Source organism: Mauremys mutica, chromosome 13 (assembly GCF_020497125.1).
Source record: "Mauremys mutica isolate MM-2020 ecotype Southern chromosome 13, ASM2049712v1, whole genome shotgun sequence".
Taxonomy (NCBI): Eukaryota; Metazoa; Chordata; order Testudines; family Geoemydidae; genus Mauremys; species Mauremys mutica.
In genome coordinates, this window is record NC_059084.1 from 45,612,591 (window position 1) to 45,634,895 (window position 22,305).

The window sequence follows — 22,305 nt, forward strand, 5'->3', positions numbered from 1 at the left end:
GGCCAGTAATAGTTCTGCAGCAGCCGCTGCTGGGTACGCCAGGCTCCCGGGTGCCCTGAGGGGGACATGTCATGGGCCTGGCACAGCAGCTGGTGGCGATACTCCTGGGGTGCCACCAGCTGCCTCCTGATCCCTCCTGACTCCATCTTCCCTGGGGGAGCCCATTCTCGGTACAGGAGCCCCTTCTCCCACAGGAACCTTTTCCGGCCACCTCGTCCCATGGTCTGTCCCCCCCCGAGGTTGGCCAGGTCCCTTATCCTCCGCAAGGAGGGGTCTTCCCGCACCGCGGCCTGGTACTCAGCCGCTGGGGCAGGGGCGGGGATCTGCTCTCTCTCACCGGCTGGGTATGGGGCCACAGCCTCTCTGAGCCCCGTCCCTGGACGTTCCCTCCCTACCGGGTCAGGGTCCGGTGTCTCGGCCAAAGTACTTTCCCCGGGGTCAGGGTGCAGAGCCCTGCGTCGACCCTGACTACGGTTCACGGACAGGGTACCCTGGGTGTTACTTGGCCAGTCCTCGAGGTCCCCCCCCATTAACACCTCCGTGGGCAAATGTGGGTGCACTCCCACGTCCTTGAGGCCCTCCTTGTCCCCCCACTTTAGGTGCACCCTCGCGACAGGCACCTTGAATGGGGTCCCGATCACACCCCTCAGGTTCAGGTAGGTGTTGGGCACCATCCGATCTAGGCCCACCACCTGCGGCCGGGCCAGCGTCACCTCTGCGCCCGTATCCCAGTACCCAGTGACCTCCTTCCCGTCTACCTCCAGGGGAACAAGGCACTCGCTCCGGAGGGATAGTCCCGTGCCCACCCTGTAAACCCCAAACTCAGGGCTGGGAGCATCCAGCCCCTCGGAGGGGTCAACCCGGGGCCCCCCTCCCTCCTTCGCAGGGGGTACGCGGCCCACCCCCCTTTCGTGCGAACGCTGCCCCTCATCCGGCTGGGTCTCTACCAAGTTGACCTGGTGTGGGGTTGGTCTGCTCAGTTTGTCCCGGAGCTTGGGGCACTGGCCCCGTACGTGGCCCGGTTGGCCACATTGATAGCAGCCCATGTCTCGTGGGGCCCCTCGAGTGGGACGGCTGGACCTGACGCCAGATGCTTCCCTTTGGTGGGGGCCCTCCCTCGGCTCCTTCTGGGAGGTCCCATGGTGACTCTCTCTCTGCGTTGAGGCAGACCTGCTCCTTCGAGACGCCTCCCTGCCATCCCCCGCCCGACTGTCCATGTATTGGTCGGCCAGCCGGCCTGCATGCTGCGGGTTCTCCGGCTTCCGGTCCATCAGCCACTGCTTCAGGTCAGATGGGCACTGCTCATACAGGTGCTCCAGTACAACTAGGTCAAGCAGGTCTTCTCTAGTTTGGGCCCCGGCTGTCCACTTGCGGGCGTACCCCTGCGCCCGGTTGACCAGTTGCAGGTATGTGCCCTCCCGGGTCTTACGTTGGCCCCGGAACCTCTTCCGGTACATCTCCGGGGTCAGCCCAAACTCGCGGAGCAGGGCCTCTTTGAACAGGTTGTAGTCCCGCGCCTCCTCCCCCTTCATTCGGCTGTACACCTCCACGGCGGTGGAGTCCAGTAAGGGGGTGAGGCGCCGGATCCTGTCTGCAGGGTCAACCTGGTGCAGCTCACAGGCATTCTCAAAGGCCGTCAGGAAGGTGTCTATGTCCTCCCCCTCCTTACGCGGGGCCAGGAAGTTCGTATCGAAGCTCTTTGAAGGCTTGGGCCCCCCCTCACTCACCGCAGCCGGGGCCTCCCTGTTGTTCAGTTGGGCCATGGCCAGCTCATGTCTGCGCTGCTGCTCCTTCTCCCTTGCCTCGAATTCACGCTGCCTCTGCCGGTCCTCCATCTCCATCTCCTTCAGTTTGATCTCTCTCTCCAAGTCCAGCCGCCTGCGCTCCACGGAGGCCGAGCGTCGCCGGGACGACCCCCTGCTGGCCGGGGGGGTCACGGTGCCCTCGGTAGTTGGGCTCCTCCTCCTCCCCCTTCCCCTAGGCCTAGGGGTGGGAGGTCTCGGGATGCCCTCAGCAGCCGGCTGACCACTCCCAGTGGGTACAGACACTGGTGTCTGCGCTGCATCTGCCGGGCTGCTTCCCTCAGAGTCCGGGTCCGGTTCATTGACTCGGTCTCTCTCCTCCAGCCGGGCAATCAGCTGGGCCTTGGTGAGCTTCCCATAGTGCAGCCCCCTCTGCTTACACTGCTCCACCAAGTCGCACTTGCGCTGCGTGGAATACATCTTCCTGCTGGCCGCTCGCAGGCCGGGGTTCTCGCCGCTCCCCACGGGTTCCAGGGGGACCCCTAGTGTGCCAGTCCTTGAGGTCACCACCCCTCTGCCAGGGTCGAGCTGCAGACTCCTCTGCCCCTGGGATCGCTTGCTGTGATCCCCCGGGGGACCCTGTTACTGCAAAGTCCTTCTCTCTGGTCACACTCGCCCGGGGGTGAATCGCCCCTTCGTTTTACTGCTCCCCAGTCACTTACTGCAGGAAGTGCCGTCCGCGGGGTGCAGTCGATCCCACCGCTGCCACCAGTTGTCACGGAGTGCGGGGGACCCAGGCCCTTCACCCCCGTGCTCCCTACGATCCACCAGGACTCTCAGCCAGCCAGCAAAGCAGAAGGTTTATTTAGACGACAGGAACACAGTCCAACACAGGTCCTGCAGGCACAGATAACCAGATCCCCCCGGCTAGGTCCATCTTGGGGGGCCTCCCAGCCCCCCCCCCGGGGATCAGAGCTCGGTCTACCTGCTCCCCTCTCTTCTCCAGCCCACTTTCGACTCCCAGTCCTCTCCGGCCCCTCCTCTCTCCTCCGCCTCCTTCCTTTGTCTCCCCTGGCCAGAAGTGTCACCTCCCCTCCCCCAGGCCAAGCTCAGCTCACAGTTGAATTCCTGCATCTTCACCTAAACCTCTGGCTCTCCCCTCCCCCGCACAGACAGTCTGTGCTTCCTACTCCTTCACACCATCCTCCTCACTTTCTGGAGGTTCCTCCTTCGATCTCCATTCCGAGCCCTCCACCACCCTACACTCTCTCCTGGCTCCCTGCTCCCCATCTCTATCTGAGGGGAGTCACTCACCCTCTAATGCTCGGCTCCCAGGCGTGAGAGGCGATGGGATACAGTATCCTCAACCACAGAGCAGAGCAGATCCCCAAAGGAGTCTTCAGCCAGGGCACCTCAGTGATCAGCACAACTTACTCAGCAGAGAGCGTGTGTGACGCTCCCCGGGGACACCCAGGGCCTGGGGCATGTCCCTACCACCCGCCTTTAGCGAGAGGAAGCCTCATATGTGCTTGCTGGGGGCAGCTCCCTGACTGCCTGGTCTCAGCCGCACAAGCCCTCCCCTCCCAGCCCCTGCAGGCTGAGCTGGTCCTGGGCAGGAGCTGCCCCCACAGGTACCAAGGAGGGGACGTGGGTCCCACTGGATTTCCCGGCAGTGAGATCTCTGCTGCTCTGAGTTTGCATGGCCCAGCTTGTAACATCTGCCCCTCACCTCGCAGGTCCTTCCAGAGATCTCTGCCGTGTGTGACCATCTTCTGTATCTAACGCTGACCCCTGTGTTCCAGACCCCTCAGTGGCCTGGTCCTGCCCCTTGAGCCGTGATCTCCCCGGGTTCCCCCGTGGAGAGCCGGTTCCCCTCACAGGCTGGGCTGCCCAGGATCACCAATTTGCAGGATTCGGATGGAACAAGCTCTTCAGCTCCTGTTACCCCTCTTAGTGTCAGTTCAGGGTCAATACCCAATCTATGGAGTCAAGATTTGGAAACTGGAAAAGCGCCCCATCCCCATCACTCCCTGTCTGTGCAAATGCTCCCTCTGGTGCAGTAGAAACATTTGTCTAAAACACAGCCCAAGGGCCCAGTGGAACCAGGGCTGGTTGATGCTTCCCAGGGGGTGCCCGGGGCTCTGAGGAACCTCCCTACCCCCCGCCCTTAGTGCAGGGAAGCCTGGTCTGTGCCTGCTGGGGGCAGCTCCCCGACACCCCCGGGCTTAGCCACACAAGCCCTCCCCTCCCAGCCCCTGCAGGCTGAGCTGGCCCTGGGCAGGAGCTGCCCCCACCCCCAGGTACCAAGGAGGGGACACTGGTCTCAAGAGGTTCCCCTGCAGTGAGATCTCTGCTGCTCTGAGTTTGCATGGCCTGCGGGGACGTGGTCCCTGGGCACTGAGCTGGGGCTGGCTGGGGTCTGTGTCCAGGATCCCTCCCTCTTCTGCTCTTCACTGGCTCTTCCTCTTCTTCTGTGTCACCAGCCTCCCAAGTAGGAACCGTCTCCTCCCCAACCCCCTTGTCTTTTCCAGCCCCGCTCCCGGCTCCCAAGCTCACCGTGTTCCCGCAGCAGCCTGTCTACATAACTGGAGAAGCTGTGACCCTGACGTGCTCAGCTACATGGGCTCCCACTGTGTCCGGGGTCTGGTTCTTCAGAGACGGCCAGAAAATCCAATCCAAAGAACTCTCCTCACCCCGGTACAGTTACACTGAGTCGATTCGACTGTCGGGGGTGTCTGGATTGCAAACTGGAGTGTACAGCTGTGAATCCTGGAAGACAGTGTCTGGGCGAGAAATCCCATCGGAGAGGAGCCAACCCATCTCCATAGCAGTGACAGGTGAGACCCCCCCCCCCATCTCCTGCTGTTTGCTGGTCCTGTGGCGGGGTCTCTCTCCTCCATTCACGGGATGAGACACTGCCCCATCACTCAGCTCCGGACAGGGCTACCAACTGGGTCAGTTTCAACCGCCCTAAGTCTGGTTAGTGTCACTCCCTGCATCTCTGGCTCCTCTAGCGGGTCTTTGGGGTGGGAGGGTGTCTATAGTGCTGTTTTGGGTTTCAGGGACTCCGAGCCAGCAGTAACACCTGAAAATTGGGGGCCATTTCATGTCAGTGTCAGGCCCTGATTTCAAACACACCCTGGGTGGGGGGTGGGGAGTTGGGTGCCCCAACAGTGGGGAGAGGCTTCTAGTTGATCAGTAAAGTTTGTTACTTAGAGGGCACAGCTGTGGGAGAACTTTCAGCCCTGTCATCCTGGCTCACAAGTCATCTAGTTCTATGCCCTCAGCCGTGCAGCTTCATTCATAATTGTTATCAGAAGTGGGATCAATCTCTGATGTCACCCTGACCCCCTACCAGCACCAGCTCACCAGGATCCCTACGGCCCATGTGTATCAAGGGGAAGGTGCTGCCCTGAGGTGCTCAGGCCCCAGGCATGAAAGCACCATTGGGTATGAATCCTTCTCTCAAGTCAGGGATTTGGTCTGTGAAGAGGTCCCTGGTCCTAGTGGAGTGACCGGCTGATGCTCACAGCTGAGACAGAAACCACCCACCCCTTAGCCCTGCTGTGCACTAGGAAACCTATTCTCCTGCTGTTTGCTGGCCCTGTGGCAGGGTCTCTCTCCTCCATTCACGGGGTGAGACACCGCCTGGTCACTCAGCTCCGGTCAGGGCCACCAACCCCCCCATGTCTGGTTAGTGTCACTCCCTCGATCTCTGGCTCCTCTAGTGGGTTTGGGAGTGGAGGGGGGAGTATAGTTCTGCTTTTGGTTTCAGGGACTCCCAGGCAGCAGTAACATCTGAAAATTGGGGGCCGTCTCATGTCACTGTCAGGCCCTGATGTCAAACACACCGTGGAGGTGTGGGGGGATTGGGCACCCCAACAGCAGGGAGGCTCCTAGCTGATCAGTAAAGTTTGTCCCTTAGAGGGCACAGCAGTGGGGGAATTTTCAGACCTGTTGTCCTCGCTTCCAGCTCATGAAGGCTGAGCTGGCCCTGGGCGGGAACTGCCCCCCACAGGTACCAAGGAGGGGACATTGGTGTTCAGTGCTTGCATGGCCTGGCAGGGACGTGGTCCCTGGGCACTGAGCCTGTTCCCCTCACATGCTGGGCTCCTCCTGAGGTCACAAAGCTGCAGGATCCAATTCAACATGGCAGCAGGATGGAGCATCTCATCTGGGGGCTTATCCAGGGGCGGCATCACTCACCCCTTGAGAATCAGAGCTCTGGGGTCTCTGGGTCATGCACCTGTCTGTACTGGGTACCCCATCCAGCCGGGAGATCAAAGCTGGGAAGAACCAGCCCATCTCCATCAGCCTGGGTTCGGCGGCACTGGGCACGGAGATCACGGTGGTTTGTGTCTGTGTGTGTCAGGGACTTTCTCATATATCTCCTCTTCTCCTGTTGTGGGGGTCCCCCTCTCTATCTCTATACTAGACACTCCACCTCCCCCCACACTCTTTCTAGACCCGCTTCACCCCATCTATATTTGAGGGGAGCTGGTCACACTCAGGTGCTTGGGTCTAAGGAGTGAGGAATCAATGCGGGATATAAATTATTAAATCAAAGAGGGGCGGATTCCAACGGGGTCTCCAGCCAGGACACCTGGCTGATCAGCACAACTTACGCAGCAGACAGCGAAGCGCACACCTGTCTGTACTGGAGAGTGGAGTATGGACGTAAGCTCCCATTTGAAAGGAGCCCTCCTGTCCTGGTGTCAGTGATGGGTGAGACTCTATTTCCACCTGCAAGTGGGAGAGACATGAGAGTCATCACTGAGGAGGACCCTTCTCGATCCCTTCCCAGCTACAGCCAGGAACTGTGCTGCTGCAGCCCCAGACCATGATCCCAGTTCTCCCAGTGCCCCCTGCCTCTCCCCAGCCAGACTGCCCAGAGAGACATTACCAGAGCCTGGGACTTTCTCCTCTCCCCCTCTCCACTGACCCCTCTGCCCCAGACGCTCCTTTCCACAGAACAATCGTCTTCCCCTCCCTCTGCTCTCCAGACCAGCCCCCAGCCTCTCTGCTTTCCCTTCCCCCAACTCATTCCTCTTAGGCACGGACCCCACAGCCAAGGAAGGGAGTTGAACTCTGACGTGGCCCCCATCTCAGCCAGGAGGGGCTAGCCAGGGTAACAGCTGAGGGAAAGAAACCAGAGCCCCAGACCTGGATAATCCAGGCCAGTCAATGAATCATAGCTCATACTTCATAGGTTGCCAGGCCAGAAAGGATCACTGTCTTCATCTTGTCTGACTTCCAGCATCGCACAGGCCAGAGAACTGGAGCAGGACCAGCGCTAACATCCCTCTGGCCCCCACTCCTGCCTCTTCTGATTCCACTTCTGCTTATTATCCTCTCTCCTTACTTCCATGCTGGACTCTAGTCTTTAAATTTACATCTGTTCCTTTTACTTAAAGTGACCATACGTACTGGTTTTACCAGTACAGTACTGGTTTTTTGGACATTGGTCTGGTTAGTCGTGAGATGTAACCAGTACAGTTTAGAACTACAAAATCAAAAATTATTAATTTATCAAAAGATTGAGTACATCAAATCAGTCCTTGATAAACCAGTCTAAATCAATTTTATTAATTTATCCTAGTTTTAGTTTTATTTTACACGATGGTTCTCATTGTTGGATCTCGGCAATACTCGGCATTCAGCACACGCACTCTCAGGGGTGAGCTGGAGCCGGTTCGCACCGGTTCGCGCGAACCCGTTGTTAAATTTAGAAGCGGCTTTGTAACCGCGTGTTAACTAGCTTCCCTGCGAGGGAAGCTTTGATGGGCTCTGCCTGGGAAGCCTGTAATTCCTCCTCCCGGCCGCCGGGGGGCGCTGCGCTGTGCTGCGAGAGCCATGTGAGCTGCCTCCTGGCCCTGTTGCTGCTCCTGCTCTTTGGACCTCTGGCCTGGGGGCTCCGGCTGCGTCCTGCTGCTCCCAGCCCCCCCCCCCGTGTGAGTGTCTGCGCCCCTCCCCCGCCTTCCCTGCCCGCAGCCACCCCCAGCCAGCCCCTGCCCACAGCCACCCCCTGCCCCACCCCCTGCCCCCAGCCACCCACAGCCACCCCCTGCCCCCAGCCGTCCCCTGCCCACAGCCAGCCCCTGCCCACAGCCACCCGCAGCCAGCCCCTGCCCACAGCCGCCCTCTGCCCCACCCCCTGCCCACAGCCACCCGCAGCCAGCCCCTGCCCACAGCCGCCCTCTGCCCCACCCCCTGCCCACAGCCACCCGCAGCCAGCCCCTGCCCACAGCCGCCCTCTGCCCCACCCCCTGCCCACAGCCACCCGCAGCCAGCCCCTGCCCACAGCCACCCTCTGCCCGCAGCCAGCCTCTGCCTGCAGCCCCTGCCACAGCCACTCCCTGCCTGCAGCCACCCGCTGCCCACAGCCGCCCGCAGCCACCCCCTGCCCACAGCCACCCGCAGCCCGCCTGTCTGCATCACCTGCCCACAGCCAGCTCGTGTCACTCCCTGCCTCCAGCTAGCCCTGCCCCACGCCCCTATCTGCAGCCAGCCCCACATCCACTGGTGCCCTGCAGTTCCCAGGGCAGTAACCCTGCACACCTGCTTCAATGAGGGGGGGCAGGGAGCAGCTGGGACCCACACATGTGCACACCCTAGAGTGACCAGACAGCAAGTGTGAAAAATCGGGACGGGGGTGAGGGGTAATAGGAGCCTATATAAGAAAAAGACCCAAAAATTGAGACTGTCCCTGATCACCACCCACACATGTGAAACGGAGCTCATTTCTAGTTCAGCCCCATCTTTTTAAAAAAGAACTTTAGGTAGGGTTAAAATACATCTGTATTTTCCTGGACATGTCAGGCTTTTCGGTTCTTAATCACCTCCTGGGAAAATATGGACGTATGGTAACCCTATTGGTACAAAAAATACATGCTGTCGCACATCCCTTAAATCAGAACTTTTTATAGGGAACCCGTTGTTAAATCAGAACTTTTTATAGGGAACCCGTTGTTAAGATTTTGGCAGCTCATCACTGCGCACTCTCACTATATTGTGGCCGCGGCGACTCTTCGATAATACTCCTGCGCATTACATACAGCCCGACCGTGGGAACTCGATGATGACGTCATCACACAGAGCCCACCAAAATCGACCAATTCGGTGTTAGCTTCGGACTATAAAAGGCCCTCCGCAGCACAGGACAGGCACCAGTGATCTGGCATCTTCGGACCGTGACACTGGCCCTCAGAGCTCCGCGCTCTCTCGGTTACTCGAGCTTTTTGCTCTGCCATTTTCACGGCGCACCTCGCTGCTTCGCCAGGACCCGATGACTTCGCCCCCTTGGACCAGGATCGACGCCTTCGCCCCTTTGGACCAGGACCGGCGTCTTCGCCCCCCTCGATCCTGGACCGGTGACTTCGCCCCCTCGGACCAAGACCGACATCCGACGAAGTTTGTAATAATTGTTTATTTTTGGACACCCATGGCGCCAAAACGACGAAAGTGCGTCTTCAATGACGAGTTAAAATCGAAATATACATTCATCAAAGCAAGTACTAATAATGACAATAGTGAGGGGGAATGTGTAAAATGCAGAAGTATATTTTCTATTGCAAACAGTGGAAAAACCAACATTGAAAACCACATACAAACAGTCAAACATAAACGGGCCGTGTCTGCAACAATTGCAAGTACGAGTGTGACATCATATTTTAAGAAAAAACAATTTGAAGATGCTGAAAGAAAACTAGCTGCAGCTGAAGGTTTATGGGCGTACCACACAGTAATGCATATTCACTCATTCCGATCAATGTATTGTACCTGCAAACTGATTAAAACATGTTTTGATGCCAGGTTTACATGTTCTAGAACAAAATGCGAGGCAATAGTTACCGATGTGCTGGTGCCTTATGAGAAACAGTTATTGGAAGAGGATTTAGATGCTGCAAATTTTATTTCTATTTATTCTGATGCATCAAACCACAGGGAAGTAAAGTTGATTCCCATAATAATAAGATATTTTTCATACCAGTCTGGAATACATGTCAAATTTTTGGAAGTAAGAAATTTGCCAGGCGAAACATCTGACATAGTTACTGATTATATTTTGGAAGTATTAAAAAAGTATCATTTAGATACCAAGGTACTTGAATTTTGTGCTGACAACACCAATACTAACTTTGGAGGAATGCGAAGAAGTGGGAAAAATAACATTTTTACCAAGCTGAAATCAAATTTGGGTGGAAGAGAGCTTGTGGGAATTGGTTGTGCCGCTCATATTTTGAACAATGCTATACAAACTGCAGCCGACTGTGTACCAATTGATGTGCAAACTTTCATCACCAAGATTTATTCATACTTTTATATATATACAGTGCGCGTTAATGAATTGAAAGAATTTTGTGAATTCGTGGACATCGAATATAAGAAAGTCTTGGGATACAGTGCCACACGATGATTGGCGTTACGACCCGCGATTGAGCACGTCCTACAAATATATCCTGCCTTAAAATCATATTTTGCCTCAAACGAGAAGAGCCCCACAATTATCACAAATTATTTTGATAATTCAGAGACAGAGTCTTGGCTTTACTTTTTGCATAACGTGTCATCAATGTTCCACAATGCTATTTTGAAAATAGAAGGACAGGAGATTTCTATTATAGAAACTAGCAATATTTACAGTGACTTAAAAACAAAATTAGCTGACAGAAAAGCAAACGTTTTCTTGCCGTTACAGGTGCGGCAAAATTTGAAGCAGCTTGAGGAAGAAGGCATATTAAAACCTGCTATTTTCAAAGAAAAAGTGGTAGAATTTTATGACACATGTATTCAATATCTAGAGGAATGGGAAGGACCTATTAAGCATACCAAAAAATTCAATTGGGTTTTGTTAAACACTAAACTCACCCATGACAACATTCAAGTTTGCAGTGATTACATTCTTCAGTATTTTTCTGAAATCAATTTAGTAGAAGATGAACTGTTTGATGAAACCTGCTTTTTCCTGCGCTACATTACAGATGAAAAAATTACTCACTGGAGACAAAATTCTGTACCAGTATCGAACAGATGGATTGAAATATTCAAAGCCTTCAGTGAAAATGATGTTTCCTACAAAAACATTGGCAAATTGGTAGAATATTGTCTCTGTTTACCAGGAACCAATGCACCTGCCGAACGTCTTTTTTCTTTGATGAACAATATCTGGTCCAGTGATAAAACTCAATTACATGTTGAAACTTTGAAATGTTTGCTAATTACTAAATATAATTTTAACCAAACTTGCATGGAATTTTATAAAAACATCCAGGAAAACGAATTATTATTAAAATCAATCCACTCTTCACAAAAATATAAGAAGCAAAATTAGGAATGTAGATTAAGTACTTTTGTACCATTTTTTATTAAAACCATTTTGTTTTACTGCTACACTTGTTTCTTTATTACTTGGATCCCAAAATCCTAAGTATACAATTATGTACTAATCTACCCATATCAAATATTTGGTTTTTTTTTCGCAAAATTACTTTCATAATATATAATATAAATAAAAGAAGTACATTTTATTGTATTCTTTCACTTAAAGAAAAAAAAAAGATAAGCATACTCCGCAATATTTTTTCAGCTTATATTCTACGACAGCGACTATTACTCATGCTGGCTGAGCTATTTTAAATGTCCTGGTTTTAAATTTGAAAAAAATGGTCACCTTACTTTTACTCCCCTCCTCTTCCACCCCCTCTTTGCTCTTTCATGCTCCCAATGAGCCTCATGCTACAACATTCAGGCCTAACATGGCTGCCCAACTGGGAAAATGGCCTCCTCACTGCCTGACATGACCACGTAACTGGCAACATGGCTGCTATTTTGATGCCAACACAGCCACAAAATGAGGCTACTCAGCATGGCGCAAGACACATTTATCCAATATGGCTGCCTGATTTCCAATATGGCCGCCCTTCAGCGAGCAGCACAACCTATGGCTACTCAACATAGCCAGGACATGGCTGCCAAACAGAAACAGATCTGGGCATCCAACATGGCCATCTTGTGCCTCTCCCCTCTGGGACGGTAGAATCCCACCAGGACCACCCAGCTCTCAGCCAGTCTGGCCAGAGTGGGCGAGATCTGCAGAGAGAACTGTGCCCTCCCTATCTACCGAGATCTCCATAAATATCAGGGGCTGGAACATTAGTAATGGAGGGGTGAGAAAAAATGAGTCATGGCCTGCTGTCCCGGCCACCTTCTGACCCCCATGTCACAGCCCCACATTGTATCTGAAGGAAGCAATCCCCAGCCCGTCTCTCACTCATTTCCGTGGGGAGCCCCTCAGGATCCTGAAGAGAAGCATGAGACACTGGAGACAGAATAAATTTCAGTTGTAAGTAAACTGAATTGTGGGCACCCTCTCCACTTTCTCCTCTACCTGCCTCTGCTGACCCCTGTCCTTTTTTAATCCCCACAGATCCCCCTCCCCAGCCTTTGCTGAGCATGGATCCCCCATCCGGAGTGGTGAGCGAAGGGTTCCCCCTGCACATCACCTGCATGGCCCCCTGGAATGCTGGTCAGCGGAGGTTTCACTTCTACAAGGACAGTGTCAAGCTCGTTCCTGGGGACACAGGGTCTGAGATCAGCACCACAGAGCCCAGCACCAGGTCTATGAACATCTCTGTGCTCAGCATCCTGCAGGCCGGTCCCAACAACACTGGGGAATTCACTTGCGAGTACGAGAAGAATGTGAGTGGGAGGTGGATCCCATCCCCCAGGAGCTGGGCTGTGAATGTCACAGTTACAGGTGAGACTTCCCTAGTTTCTTAATCCAGCTCCTGGTTTGCTCCCATTGGAGGGGAACCATCCCCAGGAGCTCTCCTGGGAAATGGGGTCAGATGAGGTGAGAGATTTCACATGCAGATAGAAACCAAAGTAGAGATGAAACCCCCCCCACACACACACCCTGTCTATCTATCATACTTCAATGGTCATGTGACCTATTATCTGAGCACCTCACAGTGTTGTTAATGGATTTAGCCCTTCAGTGCTCATTTTAGAGATAGGGAATGCAGGCAAAGAGAAGATGAGTCCCCACAGGGGGGCTGCAGGATAGCAGGGAATTGAACCCCCATAGCCAGTGCTGAAGGCCAGCCCCATAACCGCTGGAACATCCTTCCCCTCTTTGGAAGGGGAGCAGCCTGTTACCGCCAGCAGATCCCACACCGGTAGGCCCTGCTCCATCTGGGTAACATGTGGGCACAGTGCAGCGTTGGGGTTCAGTGTGGTACAGGGGTGCAGGGAGTTTCCCACAGGGAAGTCTCCAGCCCTCTCTAATTCCTGAGATGAATGGAACCTGGTAACATCTGCCCCTCACCTCCCAGGCCTTCCACAGATCCCGACCGGGTGTGACATTCTTCTATAACTAACCCTGATCCCTCTTTTTCCAGACCCCATTTAACTCTGTCCCTCTCCCTGAGCCCTGGTACCTCCCTGGAGAGCCTGTTCCCCTCACGGGGGGGCAGCCCCCCGACATCACAAAGCTGCAGGATTCCAATTTGACGTGGTAGGGGCATGGAGCATCTCAGCTGGGGGCTCATCTGGGAGTAGCTTCCCTCAAACCCTGAATGTCACAGGGCCACGGGGGCTCTGGGTCATGCACCTGATTGTACTGGATACGCCCATCTGACCGCGAGATCCCAACTGGGAAGAGCCAGCCCCGGGTACTGAGCCAGAGATCTATACCGGGTGTCACCATCTTCTGTATCTAACACTGACCCCTGTCGTCCAGACCCCTCAGTAGCCTGGTCCTGCCCCTTGAGCTGTGATCTCCCCGGGTCCCCCGCTGGAGAGCCGGTTCCCCTCACAAGCTGGGCTGTCCAGGATCACCTACTTGCAGGATTCGGATGGAACAAGCTCTCCAGCTCCTGTTACCCCTCTTAGTGCCAGTGCAGGGTCAATACCCATCACACAGGGTCAAGGTTTGGGGACTGGAAAAGCTCCCCATCCCCGTCACTCCCTGTCTGTGCAAATGCTCCCTCTGATGCAGTAGAAACATTTGTTTAAAACACAAACCCAAGGGCCCAGTGGAACCAGGGCTGGTTGATGCTCCCCAGGGGGTGCCCAGAGCTCTGAGGAACCTCCCTTCCACCTGCCCTTAGTGCAGGGAAGCCTGGTCTGTGCAAGCTGAGGGCAACTCCCCAACACCCCCAGCCTCAGCCACACAAGCCCTCACCTCCCAGCCCCTGCAGGATGAGCTGGCCCTGGGCAGGAGCTGCCCCCCTCAGGTACCAAGAAGGGGACACTGGGTTTCCCAGCAGTGAGATCTCTGCTGCTCAGTGTTTGCATGGCCTGGCAGGGACATGGTCCCTGGGCACTGAGCTGCGGCTGGCTGGGGTCTCTGTCCAGGATCGCTCCCTCTTCTGCTCTTCACTGGCCCGTCCTCTGCTTCTGTGTCACCAGCCTCTCAAGTAGCCATCTGCTCCCCTTATCCCCTGATCTTTTCCAGACCCCGCCCCAGCGCCCCAGCTCATCGCATCCCCGGAGCAGCCTGTCTACATAACTGGAGAAGCTGTGACCCTGACATGCTCACCAACATGGGCTCCCAGTGTGTCCGGGGTCCGGTTCTTCAGAGACGGCCAGAAAATCCACTTCAGGGAACTCCCCTCACGTCAGTACAGTTACTCTGAGTCAATTCAACTGTCGGGGGTGTCTGGATTGCGAGCTGGAGTGTACAGCTGTGAATCCTGGAAGACAGAGTCTGGGCGAGAAATTGCATCGAAAAGGAGCCAACCCATCTCTATAGCAGTGACAGGTGAGACCTCCCCCCCCCGCACCTCTTGCTGTTTGCTGGCCCTGTGGCAGGGTCTCTCTCCTCCATCCATGGGGTGAGACACCGCCCAGTCACTCAGCTCCAGACAGCGCCACCAACTCCCCCATGTCTGGTTAGTGTCACTCCCTGGATCTCTGCCTCCATTAGTGGGTATGGAGAGGGGGGAGGGTGCTATAGTGCTGCTTTGGGTTTCAGTTACTCCCAGGCAGAAGTAACGTGAAAATTGAGGGCTGTCTCATGTCAGTGTCAGGCCCTATGTCAGACACACCGTGGAGTTGTGGGGGACATTGGACACCCCAACAGCAGGGAGGCTCCTAGCTGATCAGTAAAGTTTGTCCCTTAGAGGGCACAGCAGTGGGGGAATTTTCAGACCTGTCATCCTGGCTCCCAGCCCATGAAGGCTGAGCTGGCCCTGGGCAGGAGCTGCCCCCGTCAGGTACCAAGGAGGGGACAGTGCTGTTTGGTGCTTGCATGGCCTGGCAGGGACGTGGTCCCTGGGCACTGAGCCTGTTCCCCTAACATGCTGGGCTTCCCCTGGGGTCACAAAGCTGCAGGATCCAATTCGACATGGCAGCAGGATGGAGCATCTCAGCTGGGGGCTTATCCAGGGGCAGCATCACTCACCCCTTGAGGATCAGAGCTCTGGAGTCTCTGGGTCGTGCTCCTGTCTGTACCGGGTACCCCATCCAGCCGGGAGATCAAACCTGGGAAGAACCTGCCCATCTCCATCAGTCTGGGTTCGGCAGCACTGGGCAGGGAGATCGGGGTGGTTTGTGTCTGTGTGTGTCAGGGCCTTTCTCATATATCTCCCTCTATACTCTTGTGGGGTTCTCTCTCTCTATCTCTATACTAGACACTGCACCTCCCCCCACACTCTCTAGACCCGCTTCACCCCATCTATATTTGAGGGGAGCTGGTCACGCTCAGGTGCTTGGGTCTAAGGAGTGAGGAATCAACGGGGGATATAAATTATTAAATCAAAGAGGGGACTGATTCCAACGGGGTCTTCAGCCAGGACACCTAGCTGATCAGCACAACTTACGCAGCAGACAGTGAAACGTGCAGCTGTGTGTACTGGAGAGTGGAGCGTGGACATAAGCTCCCATTTGATAGGAGCCCTCCGGTCCTGGTGTCAGTGATGGGTGAGACCCTATTTCCACCTGTGGGTGGGAGAGACATGAGAGTCATCACTGGGGAGGCCCCTTCTCCATCCCTTCCCAGCTACAGCCAGGATCTGTGCTGCTGCAGCCCCAGACCATGATCCCAGTTCTCCCAGGAACCGCTGCCTCTCCCCAGCCAGACTGCCCAGAGACCCATTACCAGAGCCTGGGACTTTCTCGTCTCCCCTCTGCACTGACCCCTCTGCCCCAGATGCTCCTCTCCACAGAACAATCGTCTTACCCTCCCTCTGCTCTCCAGACCAGCCCCCAGCCTCTCTGCTTTGCCCTTCCCCCAACTCATTCCTCTTAGGCACGGACCCCACAGCCAAGGAAGGTAGTTGAACTCCAACGTGGCCCCCATCTCAGCCAGGAGGGGCCAGCTGGGGTAACAGCTGAGGGAAAGAAACCAGAGCCCCAGACTTGGATAATCCAGGCCAGTCAATAGATCATAGATCATACTTCATAGGTTGCCAGGCCAGAAAGGACCACTGTTTTCATCTTGTCTGACTTCCAGCATCGCACAGGCCAGAGAACTGGAGCAGGACGAGCGCTAACGTCCCTCTGGCCCTGTCATAGGTCTCACCCTCACTCTGAACTTTAGGGTACAGATTTGGAGACCTGCATGAACACCTCTAAGCTTAATTACCAGCTTAGATCTGGTCTCGCTGCCACCATCCAGATTTCTGAGTACCTGGAACACTCTCTTTCCCCCCAAAACCTTCCCCTCCCTGGGTAGCCTTGAGAGACTCCTCCACCAATTCCCTGGTGAGTCCAGATCCAATTCCCTTGGATCTCAAAAACAAGGAAGAATTACTCCTTACCCCTCCCTTTCCCCCCCCCCCCACCAGTCCCTGGTGAGTCCAGATCCAATTCCCTTAGATCAAAGAAACAGGGAAAAAATCAATCAGGTTCTTAAAAAGAAGGCTTTTAATTAAAGAAAAGAAAGGTAAAAGAAAGAAAAAAAAAGCCTCTGGGAGACAGCATACCAGCTAATCTCACAGACAATAGATAGAAAACACAGGATGTTCCCCTGGGCAAAACCTTAATATACACAAGAATACCCAACTTTGATAATTCTCCTAATTGCACCAAGACAAGTTACAAAAGAAAATAAACATAAACCTATTTATTCCTTTCTAAAACTTACTACCCTGATAAGAGGCTGGTTCCTTGATCTTTTTCACTCCAGGCCCCAGCACTCCAAGTGCGTGCTTGGGGTGGCATGCCGCTGGGGGCCTCTGCCGGTTGCCAGGGGGGCGGCAGGCAGGCAGTCTTCGGTGGCATGCCTGCGGAGGGTCCGCTGGTCCCGTGGCTCCGGTGGACCTCCTGAAGCCGCGGGACCAGCGGACCCTCCATAGGCACACCTGCAGGAGGTCCACCGCAGCCACGGGACCAGCTCAGCGCCCTCCATGGCATGCCGCCATGCTTGGGACGGCGAAATGTCTAGAGCTGCCCCTGCACATGGGGTCAGGTTTTGGGGACTGGAAACTCTCCCAATCCCCGTCACTCCCCGTCTGGCAAACATTCCCTGCGATGCAGCACAAACATTAGTTAAAACACACCCCAAGGGACCAGGGGGCTGGTTTCAGAATCTTCACCATGAGAGAGCGAGATCCCAGCTGGTGAGAATAAAAAAAACCCTCGAAATGAGTCTATGGGTTCAGCAAGACCAATGAAAGTGAGCCTGAGCTCCTTTGGTGTAAATGTGGCCAGATCCCAGCTGGCGTGTGTGTGATGTTCCCCAGGCGGTGCCCGGGGCTCAGGGGCACCTCATTAACATCAACCCTTAGTGCAGGGAAGCCTGGTCTGTGCCTGCTGCGGGGAGCTCCCCGACATCCCCGGCCTCAGCCGCACGAGCCCTCCCCTCCCAGCCCCTGCAGGCTGAGCTGGCCCTGGGTAGGGGCTGCCCCCCTCAGGTACCAAGGTGAGGACACTGGTCCCACTGGGTTTCCTGGCAGTGAGATCTCTGCTGTTCGGTGTTTGCATGGCCTGGCAGGGACGTGGTCCCTGGGCACTGAGCTGGGGCTGGCTGGGGTCTGTGTCTAGGATCCCTCCCTCCTCTGCTCTTCACTGGCTCTTCCTCTGCTTCTGTGTCACCAGATGCCCAAGTAGGAACCGTCTCCTCCCCCGACCTCCTTGTCTTTTCCAGACCCACTCCCATCTCCCCAGCTCACCGTGTCCCCAGAGCAGCCTGTCTACGTAACTGGAGACGCTGCCTCATCCAGCTCTCAACCAGTCTGGGCAGAGGGGGTGGGATCGCCAGACGCTCTGGACCCTCCCTATCTACAGAAATATCTGGTCTGGGGCATTAGTAACAGAGATATAACAAAAAACAAGTCATGTCCTGGTGATGCCGGCTTCCTTCTGATCCCACATATGAGCCCCATATACAGGGCCAGCTCTAGGTTTTTTGCCACCCCAAGCAAGAAAAAATTTGGCTGCCCCCCATCCCAGCCCTGGGCTCCTCCCCATACCCCCCTGCTGCCCCAGACATGGGCTCTCCCTCCTACACCCCCCCTGCCGCCCCAGCACTGGGCTTCCCCCTTTCCCCGCCACCAGTGCCCTCCCCCCACCCCGCTGCCACCCCAGCCCTGGGCTCACTCCTTCCCCCCACCAGTGCTCCCCACACACACCTCCAGCTGCCCCAGCCCTGGGCTCCCTCCCCCACCTGCACCCTCCTTCCGCCGAAGCCCTGGGTCACTGGTAACTCGCTCCCAGGGTGGGTCATTCAGCAGGAATTTTGGATGTACCAAGAACACAGACAGGATTGGTTCCCATATGGTTACAGAGCTGCAGTAAAGTGGAACAATTTTCAGCTTGTGTGATTGGAGGATATCTGGATGCATAATATAAGATTGTCCTCCATAAATGAGGAAAAGTTGAGGTGCCTTTATTATTCTTTTGTTCCACTCTTTCTTTCTATGGGGAATTTGCCAATGCAATATCACTGTCTTCCTTTCAAACAAACAAACAAAAGGCAGTGGCTGTTGAAAATAGCAATTCCAGTCCTAATAACCACTGGGAAGCATTTCTTGCTCAATTGTATCCTACTTTTTCTACAGCAAGTTACAGTGGATCAGTATATTTGATTTGGGAGAAATGAAGTAACAGCTGCCCAAACTGAGCTTGAGCATTCCTGAATTTTGAGGTGTTCAAATCTGGACGGCAGGTGCTGGGTGTGTGGGGGGGAGGCTGTGGGCTCCGTGGGGGAGCACGGCAGCATGTATGCAGCAGTGTGTCAGGAGCTGCACGGAGCCAGACACAGTGGTCTGAGTGGCACGGTAAGGGGGTTAGGGCATTGGAGAAGGGGTAAGGGGATCCGAGGGGCAGTCAAGGGACAGGGAGTGGGGGGGTTGGATGGGTTGGGATTTCTGTGGGGGGCAGTCGGAGGTAGTGGATGGTGGCAGGGTGGGGCTTCCCTCCCCCTGGAGTGTCCTGTTTTTTGAATGTTAAAATATGGTCTCCCTACCATTCACAGCACTCACAGCACGCTGCCGCATGAGGTACCCCTCCTTCCTTTCCAGTTCGTAGTGGCCAAGGGAATGCTGGGAAATGTAGTTCTTTCCCTGCTCCCCGGCTGGCTCTATAGGCAAGGAACTAACCAAGGAACTACAGCTCCCAGAGCCCCCTGTTGGTTCTCAGCTCCCAGGCTGGATCCCTGCCGGCTGCCACCCCTGCAAATGGGCTGCCCCAAGCAGGTGCTTACTTTGCTGGTGCCTAGAGCCGCCCCTGCCCATATAGCATCTGAAGGACGGAATCCCCTCCCCCAGCCCGGTTCTCGCTCATATCTAGGGGGAGCCCCTCAGGATCCTGAGGTGAAACGAGGCTCTGGAGAGAGAACAGGTCAGCTCTGAATAAGTGGAATTCTAGGCACCATCTCCACATTCCCCACTGCCATGTCCCTGCTGACCCCTCCTCTCTGCTGCTCCCCATAGATCTCCCTCCCCAGCCGGCACTGAGTGTGGATCCCCCGTCCGGAGCGGTGAGGGAAGGGATCCACCTGCTCATGACCTGCACGGCCCCCCGGAATGCCGGTCAGCGGAGGTTTCACTTCTACAAGGACAGAGTCGAGCTCATCCCTGGGGACGTAGAGTCTGAAATCAACACGACAGAGCCCAGGACGGTCTCTGTGAACACCTCTGTGATCAGTATCCCACGGGCCAGTTCAAACAATACCGGGGAATTCACCTGTGGGTACGAGGAGCATGTGGGTGGGAGATGGATCCCGTCCCCCAGGAGCCGGCCCATGACTGTCACCGGGAACGTCACAGTGTCAGGTGAGGTGACTATTGGCTGGTAACATCTCCCCAGACAGATTCATCCTCTTAACCCCACACACTCATGCCTAGTTCCCTTGATGGCCAAGCGAGGACAGGGCAGGTCACGATGGTGTTGGAGGACAGGCCGACAGGAGAGGGACAGACAAACAGATGGGAAGAATCAGGAATCAGTGTCCACCAGTGTAAGAGAGAAGGTCTGTGGGTGGGTTTCACATCTCAGCTGGATGGCTCCTGAGATCCAGAGGAGTTTGTCACAAGTCTTAGAGGCACAGACACACGGACATCATGTGCATCACGCTCAGCAATGATGTTAACTTGCTGGTTCCATTCGAGCTTCTCTTCTCTCTGCAGCTCAAAGCTTCTTCTGGGTCCGTGAGCTGGTGGTAGGTGGCTCCTTCTTCCTCATTAATGGTCTCATCTCCCTCGTCTCCCACTGCTGCTTGTAGATCCAGGTAACTGGCTTCCTCTGTGAAGGGGGCCCTTCATTCTGTGTCTTGGATTCTCTCCACAAGGTGACCTATTTGATTTTCAATCTCTTCCCTTGAATTATAGCCCGGAGGGGGAGGTTCCAGTGAAAAGTCCAAGAGTGAGATCTGGGAAACATCCACAGGGTTTGAAAGGGTTTTAGGCACCATGAATGCTTCAGCAACCAACCAAAATGCAGCTATATCTGGGGTGGGGCACAGCCGCTGTTTCACAGCTGCACGACCCTTGTGCACATAATTTGCTTGCCCAGTGTGAACCCAGGCACCCCTGTATTCACACCCTACACACAGCTGCAATGACCTATACAAACTCTGCCTTCTGAGGTATCATTTGAAACTCCCACCACACTGGTCAATAATATCACTGTGGAGTATATGTGAGAACGCCGCAGATGGAGATATGCCAGTTCTCTGTGAGTCTGTTTTAAAGTCTGCATTTGAACAAAGGGGAACCGGGTCTGCCCAGAGATTGAATACAAATGAAGCAGGGTGACTGGTGAGAAGAGAATTAGGAAGTACATGTCTGGTAAACAAAGCCATCGAGCCACCAAGGAGATGAGGTGATGACTCAGCTATCCACGAAGGCTGGAGACAGCACCCCCAGGAGACCTTCTGGCTTCCTGAAGCAGTGTCAATGAACATAGAGAGACATGCTCTCCTGGGCGATAGAGAGAGGGGCAGTGAACCCCCAAGTTACTTCCCCTTAAGACAACAAGGGAAACCAGCACCTCGCACTTCCCAGGAAGGTCAGGATCGAGAGCCAGTTGGCCAGGCCAGACCAAGAGTAATCGGAAAGTGAAATCACCTTCAACACAGACTGTGCCTTGCCGCCTTGAGTTTTAGCCTTTCAGCTGTTGTGTTTTCCCTTTGATTTACTTGTAACCATCTCTAACTGGATTTCTTTTCATTTGGAATCTCTTAACCTATTGCATCTAGTTAATATACTTGGTTTATTCTAATCTAAACCAACCCAGGGCTGGATTTTAATTCAAGTCACTGGTAACTCCAGTTAACCTGGAGAGCAGCTGAAGTTTGTCCCTTAAGCGGAGCAAATGACCACTATTATTTCTCTGGATGCTGCAGGAGAGGGCTGGACATTTCAGGGCAGACGGTTTGGGGGAAATGCAGATGAGGGAGGGTGTTGGGGTTCTTTTCCTAGCAGTAACCAAGGCTGCTGGGGACCAGGGCATGGTGGGATGTGCCAAGCAGGATGCTAGAGTCGGTGTTGCTAAACCAGGGCTGTTAATCACAGACTCTCAGTCAATGGTCGTCTGCTGGCCGGGAATGTGCAGACATGGAGCTGCAGCAGCCTAGCATGTCAAGGCACCCAGGGTTACAGGGCAGGTGGCTTTGGATTTAACCCCAAAATGTGACACCCCCCTGCTGTAGGTTTTGTGCCACATCAGTGAGCAGCGATCCCAGCCCACATCAACCCATCCAAACTCCCCTAGTGTAGCACACCAGAGCTGTTGTAAAAAGGCGCAGACCTTTATCCATGAGCTCAGCAGAGTGAGATTTCTGTGCCCAGTGGAACAGGAGGTGGGAATTTGGGGGACAAGAATTACAGATGTGAAGAGCTAGTGGGTATTTAGCGACCCTCCATGTCATTAGCTTCTGTGCACACCTTCCGTGAGGTGACAAGTCCACCGGAACAATGCACCCTAAGGAGACACTCATGCCCCTTACTGAAGCACAGCAACCCCTAGCACTGTGCAGGGCATTGCAGCCAGTGCTGCAGGCCTGGGGAGAGCAGCCCCTGCTGAGCCCCTGCCCTACTCCCTGCAGCACAGCGCCCCCAGGGCAATGCACCGAACATGGTTGGGGTCACCCAGTCTTGCTGAGCATGAGAGATTGGAG

General features: G+C 54.7%; 1 protein-coding gene across 1 annotated transcript in view; it reads left to right on the forward strand.

Moving 5' to 3' along the window:
• Positions 1 to 21,372, forward strand: part of LOC123348308 (peroxidasin homolog) — a 43,906-nt gene extending 22,534 nt beyond the window's left edge. Inside the window, exons 4-7 of the mRNA XM_044985824.1 lie at positions 4,274 to 4,579; positions 19,619 to 19,960; positions 20,315 to 20,415; positions 20,516 to 21,372. Coding sequence (XP_044841759.1) covers positions 4,274 to 4,579; positions 19,619 to 19,960; positions 20,315 to 20,409 — 743 coding nt within the window. The 3' untranslated portion in view covers positions 20,410 to 20,415; positions 20,516 to 21,372. The remainder of the gene's footprint in view (positions 1 to 4,273; positions 4,580 to 19,618; positions 19,961 to 20,314; positions 20,416 to 20,515) is intronic.
• Positions 21,373 to 22,305: the final 933 nt, after the last annotated feature.